The sequence below is a fragment of the Fragaria vesca genome, unplaced genomic scaffold (genome assembly GCF_000184155.1).
Source record: "Fragaria vesca subsp. vesca unplaced genomic scaffold, FraVesHawaii_1.0 scf0513070, whole genome shotgun sequence".
NCBI classification, from domain to species: Eukaryota; Viridiplantae; Streptophyta; class Magnoliopsida; order Rosales; family Rosaceae; genus Fragaria; species Fragaria vesca.
The window spans coordinates 279,067-291,279 of record NW_004443442.1 but is presented as its reverse complement, the minus strand read 5'-3'; the positions used below and the strand labels follow the sequence as shown (position 1 = coordinate 291,279).

Here is a 12,213-nt window from a genome sequence, read left to right as displayed (position 1 = left end):
ATGGATGCTTCGGATGTATGTCCGACCGAGGATGCCATTCAGGCTTTTTTGGAGTACTTAGTTGACCCCATGCTTCCAACAAAATCTTCTATGCGGGATACCCCATCACTCTCTCTACAAGAATCGGTTGCCAAACAGGTTTCTGTTTCTTACCACATTGGCTGCTTTCTTTGTCATTGATTAATCAACATGATATACTTTATATTTTGTTTTTAGTACAATTTTATTGTAGGATTCCTCATCAGTCCAATTTGGTACACCATTTAATAATGTTAATTTTCTCGTCTAAGTATCCATTTTCTATTACTTGGTGGTTTATCTCTAATTCTTATTTTTGATCCCATAAAGGTCATTTATACAACATCTTTAAACACTAAAAATGTCATATGATTTTAGTTTGAGAATGATGTGGCTATAATTGCTTGCATCATGTTCAATCAAACATGAGGATTTAAATTTCCTGAAAGATTGAATACTCGTGATTTGGTTCGGAGAAGATTACCTTTCTTGTGTTTCTTATCTCTACGATGTGTGAAAGAGCAGCTGGAAGTTCGAATCATCTGCTGCTTCAGCATCTTGTTGCTCTAGCATTATGCAAAAACACTATTCAGAGAGTTGAAAGTTGACTGGAATCATCCAGGCTCATGCAATGCCCTATTCTGTGAGATATCTAATTTCTTTGGAGGCAAGAAAAGGGGTATGATTTTAGGGAGATGTGTTGTGGCATCTGTTTTTGTTTTGTATCTTTTGTTTGGGTTGGGCTTTGGATGGAGAGGATCAATATAATTTATCTGGAAGTTAGGGGCGAGTATGCAGATCAACTATGGGATAGGTTCATGTCATTCTTCATAAACCGTGACTTAGATTTTGTTGTTTATTTTTTATTTGCTGTTATTCTTCTTCTTTGTAATTCTAGTATATACTTGTCCCCTGTGTTGTATTCTGTTTCATTTGGTAATGAAAATTTGTATCTTGTATTAAATGAAAAGATACCCTTGAAGCTAGATCAAATACCTGTCAAGGTTAATAACTGATAATAACCCAGGAGTCAATACGTAACTGACAACTTTGTTCATAATGGAAACATCTCTCTGGATGGAAGCACACCAAGGACTTGCATTTTAAAATTGAGTTAGTAACGAGTGTTGGTAAGATTGTATGCGATGACTTAAACATGCACAAATACACACACACACACATACACACACACATATATATATAAAACACATGCAACTGTACTGTACCACTCTTTTTGAGTCTTTGTTTTGCTTATCAATTGGTTTCTCTTAGGTGCATGCTGTTGTGCTACTATACAACTATCACAGAAAGCAATATCCGAAGCTAGAGGTTTTGCGTTTTAGTTCGTTTTGCAAGTTGGTTGTGGATCTGAAACCAGCCTTGCTGGCTCATATGACATTCATGCAAATGCCAAGTGATACTGAGTTGGATGACCTGGAGAAACAACTTTCAGTCACCGAAAGAACAATAATGGATGCATGTGAAATATCTACAAGTTTAGATGCATCCATGGGCACTCCAAACACTGAGGGCTGGCCAATTTCCAAAGTTACGGTTCTTCTAGTTGACTCCAAGAAGGAGAACTGCTTCTTGCAATTCGGTTCCATAACCCAGGGGGTTTGGTCGGTCATTGATAAAAATTTGGAGGTTAGAGATCGCAGTTCAAATGATACAAGGGAGTTAACACATATCAACAAAAAGAAAAGATTCACTGGAAATTCTTCTAGAGGAGAACTGAGGATTGATGAAACTAGTTGCCGAAAACTGGCATATTCAGCAATTACAGAGGCCACAGGTAATCAATTTTCTTATACTTTAAGAGATGTGAATCTTACAGAGGGGATTATGCTTCCAATTGATGTGGTGAATAGTTCCCTGTCTGTTCTGCCTTTCGTTTTTCTGCAAGCCTGGGACTGCCGTCCATTAAGTTATGTGGTATTACTAAGTTGAAATCATACCAGTGGCAAGGTTCATTTCATATTGTAGTGCATTTAATGACAGCATTGGTTGATGTCCATGAGTCTTTGACTTAATTTTGTTATAAGATATGTTGGTGGGGTATGGCTTTATATATAGGACTATAATAAAAAGAAATTACGTTCCATCAGATACATTTGCAAGTCCCTTAATTTTCATAAACTCTTGATTATTTTGATTTGATTAAACATATAATCAAATTGTCAGTTCTACTCAGGAGATGGAAGAATTGTTGATAGTTTACCAAGTAGTTGGAATTCTGTGTTTGTTATCACTGTTCAGTCTAGGAGGCTGTATGATGCAGGGCAGAAACTGAAAGTTTCTGTCTTGCGGCTAGATCAGGGGTAAAAACACTTGAGAGCGGAAGTTCTCAACGAAAACAAGCAATTGCAGAGAAATACTTGCTGTAGGATTAAAGTAGGAACGATATATTGAGTTCTAGGGCAGAACGTCCCAAAGAAACTCTATGTATAATTTTATTCAAAATAACAAAGCTGTCTTACAAGACTCTAAAAGGCTAGATATATAGGCAATAGCAAACCCTAACAAAACAGGAAAGACTTAAAGAAAAATAATAAAAACATTAAAAAATAATAATAATATCCTAATTTAGGACTTTCTGGATGCTCCTGCATCAGACTCCCTTGGTTGGAAAGAATTCGTCCTCGAATTTGAACCTTTGATTGTAGAAAATCCAGACAAAATCTTCCACTGCCTCAGATCTTCTTTTGAGAGATTAGCTTGCAATTGAATTCTTCCTCCCCAAATAAATAAATACTTGGAATACCTTCCTTTTCTTGACTTGGGAGATCTGCTCTTCATAATAAATTTAGCTAACCCAAAATTGCTCTCACATCTCTTGATACCATTAACAATCTCAACTAAACCTTTGGGATTACCCCTAAGAATTGCATTAACTCCAACAAAATCAACAAGTTTGTGCCCAGTATTTTTCCAAAATACAGACTTTACTGTGCCTTCATTGTCATCTTCATCTTTGTTTCTTTTCCTGCTGTATATGAGATCATCCTCGACTGCATCCTTATTGGTGTCTTCATCTTCTTCCACACCGCAATTGCCACAACAAACCTCACACAGACAATCATCATAAATCGGTGGCTTACTAAAATCCACAACACCATCTTTTTTTTCTTTTTCTGAATTATTATTGACTGAAAAAGTAAAGATAGAATTTGAACCTTTATAGTCGAAACTAACACGTTCTCCCTCTCCAGCAACATCATGAAAAGGGTTGTGAACATCCTGTTCATCCTCGGACCTACCTTCCAGTTCAGCCTCCGAGGGGTTAGGGTCGCCATCCGGGGCTTCCCTACGTTCCTGACCCTGAAGAGCTTGCACTGCCCTTGTCAGGTCTTCAATCATACGGCGCATCTCAGCCATCTCTGTTTGTTGATCCTCCAAAGCTCCTCTTCCACGACCTCTACCACATCCAACCATTTTGCAGGCCCAGAGCACGGCTCTGATACCAGCTGATGCAGGGCAGAAACTGAAAGTTTCTGTCTTGCGGCTGGATCCGGGGTAAAAACACTTGAGAGCGGAAGTTCTCAACGAAACAAGCAATTGCAGAGAAATACTTGCTGTAGGATTAAAGTAGGAACGATATATTGAGTTCTAGGGCAGAACGTCCCAAAGAAACTCTTATGTATAATTTTATTCAAAATAACAAAGCTGTCTTACAAGACTCTAAAAGGCTAGATATATAGGCAATAGCAAACCCTAACAAAACAGGAAAGACTTAAAGAAAAATAATAAAAACATTAAAAAATAATAATAATGTCCTAATTTAGGACTTTCTGGATGCTCCTGCATCACTGTATTGAATATATTGTATTTGCTGCTAGCCTCTCTGTTTTTAACCTCTTGTTCACTTTTTAACTTTTGTCTATGACAATTACTTGTAGTTTTTTCTTCACTAAAGAAAAAAACAATGAAATTTCTCTGGTAGTATTCTTGCTTACTATGAATTAATGGCGGTCTATAAATTCTCAACATAAATATCATAGGAGTTTAAGCAGCTTATCTTTACTCCAGATCATATGTAACCAAGTCAGAACCTTTAAGGCTCATAAATAACAGGTTTAAACACTGTATCGAGCTGTCTGGGTAGCCAAGAAAGCTGCTTCTGCTTCTACTTTGTTTAACAGAATTAGCTGACATGTCTATATATATGATATTTGTCAATGGTACAGATATTAATCAGAATGATCTTCTGGTTTTGGAAAGCCATGTTGTATTTTCCCATAGTAAAGAAAAGGCAGCGGCTTGCTTTTTCATAGTTCAGTGTACCCAATCAGGCAAGGATGGTATTATTCAATTTCCTATTAAAGATGTTATTGACAGGTAAATGATTTTTTTGTTTTTGTTTTTGTTTCCGTGTATATGATTTTTTGTTTCTGTTTCTGTGTATGTGATTATGTACTTGTTTCTGTCTATGACTTTGGTTTTGTCGTCCTTATTTAGCTACAAGTTTTTTTCTCTTTTTTTTTTTTCCTAAATATACAAAATTATTAGTACGGTAGAGTTGATCAATTCTCCCTTGACTTTGACCAGTACCCATAATGTCCTATAACTTTCAAAGTGTCATCTGCCTCGGACTTTAAATCGTGTGATTAATGAGGACAATCTTTATGCTAAACAAGGGTACTAAAATGTGAGATCCTTAGTTCAAATTCTGAACTTTTGAGCTCAACAGCTTGCTCTTTCTTGTGATGGAGAGAGGCCACCATGTCAAGGCAACTGTTTGATAATAATAAATCAACTAAATTTTATCAATCTGCATTTCTGAATAGTATTGATTCGGTTAATAAAGATGAGTAGCTTTATAATGATAATCTTTTAGAAAATATAGAATATATAACTAGAAAGCTGAGATGCTGCTGTGTAGTGTCACAAGATATCATAGAATCAATTCAAAAGTGTAGATCTTTCTATAAAAATATTATTGATGTGGTTTGCAAGTATTAGGATTTGAGTTTGAGTGCTTAACAACGATTTACTGCTATCCACTGTCCCTTTCTCATACGCTAAAATCGTGTCTTTGCTGTTTGACTAGCCTGCAGGGTCCTCTGGTCACAAAGAGTTCCAGCTGCTGGACAGTCACAACAGTTGTTGAGTATCTCCATATGCTTCCTTATGCTGAGATTTTGACCGACTGGTTTCATAGGTGTGTTACTTACATTGTTCTTCATTATTTCTTGTCATCGCATGCAATTTTTTCTACCTTATGCATCGTGTAGATGGAATCTGAAGATTCAGTGCTGTAGTACTTATAATATCGTAATAGTCAATCCTGTAGCTACGTATCAAAATGTAGACTCCTCTAAAAGTTTACAATCCCATTAATCAATATTCTTATGCCTGTAGTCTTTATCATTCTCAATTTTAAGGAGTAACCCATGTCATTGCCTTCCAACCAAAAAAAATATTGTCATTGCCTATAGTGGCATGTTATATTATTTTTGGATTTTGAACCAACTTAGCTGCCCCCTTCGAAATTGTTGAACATAACTTGGTAGCCAATTGGTCTGTCGTCTGTACTTTTTATATGGGAAATTGACTAACTGGGATGTTATTGACATTGTATGACTGGGATATATTAGACTAGATTTGTCTGTTTATACGTTTGTAAGCATCCTGTCATTTTGTTTTGCGTGTGCCGCAAACAACCAGAGTGTTAACTTCTGGAAAGTCATAAAACTAATATTTTAGTGAACTTTTGGAGCCGAGCTGTGTACTATTTATGGGGAAACATTTGATTTAAATGTCTCTTTACTTGTTTTAGCTAAAGCAGAACAGAACTTTTGTTTTAGCTGTCTCTATTTGATTAAATGTCTCTTTACTTGACATTAGAATTTTATTTGTCTTTTAGGAGAGAATTCTCAAAAGGTTTGCAAGATTCAAGGCTAGGAGCGGGAAATGTAAATGTGACTAGCCCTAATAGGACTGAAACACCTCACAAATCAGAAATTTGCAAAACTCAAGAGAAGTCTCATGTAAATGGTGTTCTAATTGAGGATATTGGTAGCAACACAAGATGTCCTGAACCCCAATCATGGAAGCAGAAAGATATCACTGGATGTTGCAAGATAGATCTGGCTCATGCTTTCAATGGGTCTCAAGAAATGGAGGTCAAGGACTCTTCCATGGTTGCCTCAAGGAAGGAAAAAAGTTGTAAAAAAATTTCAAGATACATTCAAGCTGTCAGCCACCAAGATGAAACGCATTCCTGTATCAAAAGTGAAATTCCCAAAACACAAGGCAAGTTGTCTCATGTAAATCACATCACGATAAAAGATATTGGGAACAACATTAGCAGTTCTACACCTCAATCATATAAGAAGAAAGATACCACCGTATATAAAAATACAAGTCCAACTGAAGCTTTCCATGGGCCTCAGAAATTGTGGTTGGATGACTCTCCCATGGTCCCGTTGCAGAATGTAGAAAGCTGTAAGAAAAGTTTGAGCACCATTCAAGTTAACCAGAAAAAAAAGATATCCTTGATTGGGACTGAACTAAATGGCTCAGCAACTAATAATAAGGTAGTTCTTTGCCGCTTCAACTACAGCATTATTAAACATTTTTCATTTCTATCTCATTCATGAGTCTGCTGTTTGCGATTTGTTGGTTATAGATCTGTTCTTTAGAATTAACATTCTATTTTTGTTCTGTCAGGTATTGGACTAACCATATGTAGCAGGTTGAGGTTTACAAGACTGCTAAATTATCTATGGATGTAGTTGGGGTAATGGGGTTTGTGAATTTATGGAAAGTATGAATAAAAATATAAAAAAATTAATCTACACTTCTAGTATGGTTGAGGTTTACAAGACTGCTAAATTATCTATGGATGTAGTTGGGGTTTGTGAATTTATTGAAACTATGAATAATAAAAATTAAAATTAAAATTAATCTACACTTCTAGTATGGTTGAGGTTTACAACACTGCTAAACTATCTATGGATGTAGTTGGGGTTTGTGAATTTATGGGAAGTATGAATAAAAAATTTAAAAATTAATCTACACTTCTAGTATGGTGATAGTTATCTGGTATATCACAGCCATGACCTAAGATTAAATTCTTGGCGAGGATAATAGTGAATGTATATATGATGTTAGCACTAGTTAGTTTGAGTGATGAAAAGGGCCAGAAATGGAAGAGTTTTGGGAAAGTCCAGAATATGATTTTGCTTGCTTTTAATTATAACTTTCTGCAGAATAACCTCAGTTTTGCCTATTTGTTTAGATCAGTAAGAGCTGTGCGTTAGTTTGTAGTCAGGAAGTTGTTTGTAGTGAAGATGGAGAATTCCATAGTGCTTTAGCTTCTTTTTTTCTTTTTTTTTTGAGAATGCATTGTGCTTTAATTTGATGAAGATTTTGCGAGGATTTTATTTGTTGAAGTGGGACTAGTTTTCTGCATCTTGTACAATTTGTGTTTGCTATTTAGAGAGATTTTCCCTTTTTCCAAAAAAAGAAGAAGAATAAAAGAAGACCCTGACTCAGGATTATGCAGCTTGCAGTTTGAGGCTCTTACCTCCCCACTGCTCTCTTCTATTTGTTTCTTTGTTTTCTCTTTATTTCTCTCAGGCTCTTTCTACTTGGATGTTAGAACTTAAAATTGCAAAATCTCTTCTTTTTTATTTTTCCTAATTGTATAGTACTTCTTGAATCTTGTGCAAGCTCAGTTTTTTCACTTATTAAAAACTAAATATATAAGCCAAGTAGACTTTCTAATATATGAGCCAAGTAGAGTTTCTGCAATCAAGTCTCTTTACTAGAGATTGTCTGCAGCAAAATGAAAATGTTTGTTAGCTCCGCAGAAAGCCATTTGCTAATATGAAAATTTATGATGTCTGCTTCTTCTTTAAAACTAAATCACATGATCATCGATAATATCTTTGTGCTTACACTTCATGCATTAAGAAAGTGGAACTCTAAGCTCAGTGAACATATTTTTAAAAACAGGGGAAATAAGTTGTCAAGTGAATCTGCATTACAGGCTCTCATATGCAGCAACATTTAGATATACATTGCAGGTTAAATCTGTCATTATATTATGCTATTGTTTCTGCTGCGGAAAATGAATGTTGAGGAAATTAGTTTGTTTTTAGTTTCTCAGCTACTATAAGCTTCTACAGAGTGTGCTGTACCTTTGTAAAAATAAAATAATAACAATTAGAAAACCCCCACTCATCTGAAACGTACGTTTGTTGTTGGGTGGGCAGGTTGAGACTGTGAACCGGACAAGTCCATCCCTTACTGACCGCAGAGTTACAAAAGTTGCTGGGAACAAAACTTGTTATATTAACCCATCATCTCAAGAAAGTAAAAGTGGGCATACCTTTGCCACCTCTCAATCAAATTTAAATGATTTTGACAAGCTACAAAATACTATAGCGTCACAAGAACAGATCTTGTCACAAACTGCTTGGAACGTTCTTATGAAAAAAAGGAATGAGCTGGTAAATCTTTGCTTTATTTATTTATTTATTTGATAATCTCATTGTCATCCTGATTTAGCTTTGGTGTGACCTAGTTTAGGTTAGTTTAGTTTGGTCACCTTCTGCCATATATATATATATATATATTCCTTACTAGTTACTTTCTTTAATTCAAACCTGCTGTTTGGCCTCATTTTCTTGTCCATGCAGTCTCTTAAGAAGCGCAATATAGAGGATGAGCTTGCTCGCTGTGAAAAAGATATCCAGACAATTATAAATGGTATCTCTTGCTTCATGTTGTCTTGTATTTTGGCTACACTCCCCCCATATTCCTGATATTGTTGTCCTATGTTACATATTTATACCAAATTTAAGAATGACAAGATAAGATCCAATCTGTTAAACCCATCAATATGATCAGAGGGCATTCATGATGGTGGCAGGTAGCATCTTAAAAAATGAGACCATGAATGTAACACTGGGTTGTAAATCCTTTTAACTGTTATTACTCTAATATTTAGGATCTTTAATTTGGTTTGAATTAGGGTTACTAATTCATAGATGTGGAATTGCTGGGTGTGGGAATTTATTTCAAAAGGATCATTGTTTGAGTTCGTGTATATGCCATTAGATTTTGATTCATATGCATCATTGACATCTATTCTTCTAGTGGCTTGCACATACAGAGTGCCACAAGTCACTCAGCACTTGCTATTGACTTTGCATCCTTATTTTCTTATAAACTAGTTTGATCATGTGTGACACATTGGAAGCATCTAGTGATTTTTTGTCTTTCCTCATTTAAAGGAACTAATAGGTCATATTTCTATAAAAACACAATGAATACTGTATGTGATACTGCAATGCAAATACTCTTCAAGGTTTTACAACCTTCATTTTTTATTTTTCAGACTATCAAATCATGGTTTAAATAGCTACCGAAGTTTGCAAATAAGATTAAGATATAAATAAAATCTAACACTAATAGACTACATTAAGGGAAAAAAAAACAAAATAACAATCAAGAGGTGATAAATTGATCCTGACTGTTCTACAGTTAAGAATCCAGAATACTTTAAATCTTTTGTTTTCGTTGTGAGATACTGTTTGTTACGTATATGTCACGTGGTGAAACACTGTTGTCTTAAACACTTCTGCATTGATTTGTGAAGACTGGAATTGCAAGTGTTGGAGTGTGTCCTTACTGGTAGGTGCTCCTTTGCAATGATTTCCTAATTGGTTGTCTGGCTTTCTTATTACCATAGGTGGCCAAGATGGCTCAGCAGTAATAGTCAAGTCTGTTATAGAAGGTTGTAATGATGGATATCTTAGAAATGAAAGGACTCATACACTGCAAGAAGAGGAATGGTCTCCTACATCCATCAAAAGGAAGAGGCTGTCAGAGGCTATTCTTGACAAGCAAAATCGATGCCAGGTAAGATATGGCATCCAATAGTGATTTCTTTGCATCATTATCCTATGTGAAACAGCTCGAAGGTTCAATTCTTTCAAGTCCAAACACTTCCAAATTTTACTTCAAAAGAAATAAGAAATATTCTGGGTAATTGATTTGTGCTGTGGAAAACTTTGCTGTTCTGGTGGAGAGAGAAAGCAAAATTTATGTGGGATTGTGGATTTTTGACAATCATTTTGTTGGTCGTCCACATATGGCCTGGTGAATGCACCTTTCCACTCGTAACAATCTCAATGTCGTCTGTGTTCATCTTTAATTCTATGTTTTAACATAACAAGTAGTCCTCAAACACTGAGGGTAGGGAGGTGTTTGAGTATTATTTCTGCTTTTACAATCCAGAGATCATGGTATGGCCATGGTGCAGTTCTCCATTGTTGCTTCATCCTACGAACATCCTACTGCTCAGCAACTATCTTCCCTTTGTAGTTTCTCTGGAAACTTTAACTCATCTAAGAAGATGACCAACTGTAAGGGAGGGAACAGCGAGGATGTATAGGTTGACTTTTTAAATTTTATGGCTCTCTGTTCTGTTGCATTGTACAAGTGGATAAGCTGCATTTTCATTTTGGACATCTCTATGCATTCTATCCAGGATCTGTTCAAAACTTTTGAGGTTTCTAGAGTGTGAAATTTCAATCTTGTCAGTTTGGCAGACCTCACCATTCTTGTTTTATTTCCTGAGGTCTAATAAGCACACTGCCGCTCCTTTTAAGTTGATTCAAACTGATTTTGGGGTTAAACTAGAATTAGAACTCTCTTTTGATTGTTTCAGAGTAACTTGATTACTTATTATACATCTGGATTGGGGAATAGGTAATTTATTTTGTTGTTGTCGAATGGAACTTCCATGCAAAATATCTTGTGATGATAATCTCCTGGTCTTGGACTCTTGATATGTCATAAAGTCCCTACATCTCTGATATGGCTAAAAACTATTGCTAAAAACATGTTCTTTGTTATACATCATACACATGCATTCTTATAATGCTTTCAATTTTGCAGGAATTGGATGAGATATGTTCCAAAAACAGTTGGGTGTTACCGGTTTATTGTGTGTCCCTATCAGATGGTAAGATCTGTTAGATTTATACAATCATCTCATAAAAATGAATTTTTTTGTTTTCTGATGAGAGAGGAGGACAAATATATACAATGGATTAACCACCATTCATCTAGTAGCTGTTTTGGCACTTCAAATTATTTTAACTAGGTTCTTCCAACTTGGAGTTTAATGGGGTTCCCCCTTAGGCTCAGATGGCTTTCTTCTGGATTCTTCTTGTGTTGGGTGCCTAAGAGGCTCCTTGTTGTAATTTATTTTTCTTCTAAAAAAAAAATAATAAATAAATAAAATAAAAAAACTTGGAATTTGATCCTACAACATTTTTTTTACCATATTTGATTTCCACTTGGATATTTATACTCTACAACGTTTCAGATTGCCTAGCTGATTATTTGATCCAGCAGCATTTTGTTTACCATGTTTGATTTCCACTCGGATATTGATACTCTACAACGTTTCACATTGCCTAGCTGATAATATTTAAAAACCCTATCATCTTTTATTTTTTATTTTTTTATTTTTTATCCCTACTCATTGCCATAGGCAAGTGAGATTCGAATCCATCACCTGCATAGCCATAGTTGGAAATTCGCTAGCTCACTGGAGAAGTTTCTTTTTTTTTTTTTTTTTTTTCCGGGTAATTTATTAAAACAAAGTTTAAGGAACATTTGACTTTCACTATCACCCAGTCAAAAAGGTTTACCAAATGATCCTAGCAAGTTTCTCTCTACCGAATTGTCTTGTTAAACATATTCTTGTCTAATGCAAAAATATATTGCTTTGCATTGTACTCTGATGCTAAATCTTGGCACAGCTGTACTGTTCATAAAATGTGAAATTTGGCTGAAATTGTTATGGAATATTGCTTCTCTAATGTGTACCATCTAAGGTTGTTGATTTGATTATCATGCTACATCTTGTTTGTCGAAGGTGGATTCCAAGCTAATGTAACCGTAGAAGGTCTGGACTTCAAGTGTTTAAAAGAGGGTGACCCATGTTCTGGTCCTAGTGAAGCAAGAGAATCAGCTGCATTTCAAATGTTGGAAAAGTTGCGGAGCATGGCTGGCCAAGCCAAAAAAGTTGCAGGTCAATAATGTGAAAGGTACCGATGGTCAAATGAAGAAATAATGAGTTAGCAAAGTCGAAGCAGCCTGTGACATTGTTTGGCTTTAGTAAACTCTAGGAAAAGACTGACACCAAGGAGTTAGAACTCGTTATAGCAT

At 35.5% G+C, this 12,213-nt stretch overlaps 1 protein-coding gene across 1 annotated transcript; it reads left to right on the top strand.

Annotated features, from left to right (window-relative positions):
- On the top strand, positions 1 to 12,084 carry LOC101295192. The gene is made up of 10 exons (XM_004309796.1): positions 1 to 138; positions 1,291 to 1,813; positions 4,206 to 4,356; positions 5,069 to 5,179; positions 5,885 to 6,557; positions 8,241 to 8,477; positions 8,667 to 8,736; positions 9,722 to 9,891; positions 10,933 to 10,999; positions 11,921 to 12,084. Exons 1-10 carry the CDS (start codon positions 1 to 3, stop codon positions 12,082 to 12,084), a joined length of 2,304 nt encoding a protein of 767 aa, XP_004309844.1.
- The last annotated feature ends 129 nt before the right edge of the window (positions 12,085 to 12,213 follow it).

Coding starts and splice junctions, on each gene's coding strand:
- LOC101295192 (XM_004309796.1), top strand. CDS start 1: ATGGATGCTTCGGATGTATGTCCGACCGAGGATGCCATTCAGGCTTTT. Junction 139..1,290: donor AAGAATCGGTTGCCAAACAG/GTTTCTGTTTCT, acceptor GGTTTCTCTTAG/GTGCATGCTGTTGTGCTACT. Junction 4,357..5,068: donor ATTAAAGATGTTATTGACAG/GTAAATGATTTT, acceptor CTGTTTGACTAG/CCTGCAGGGTCCTCTGGTCA.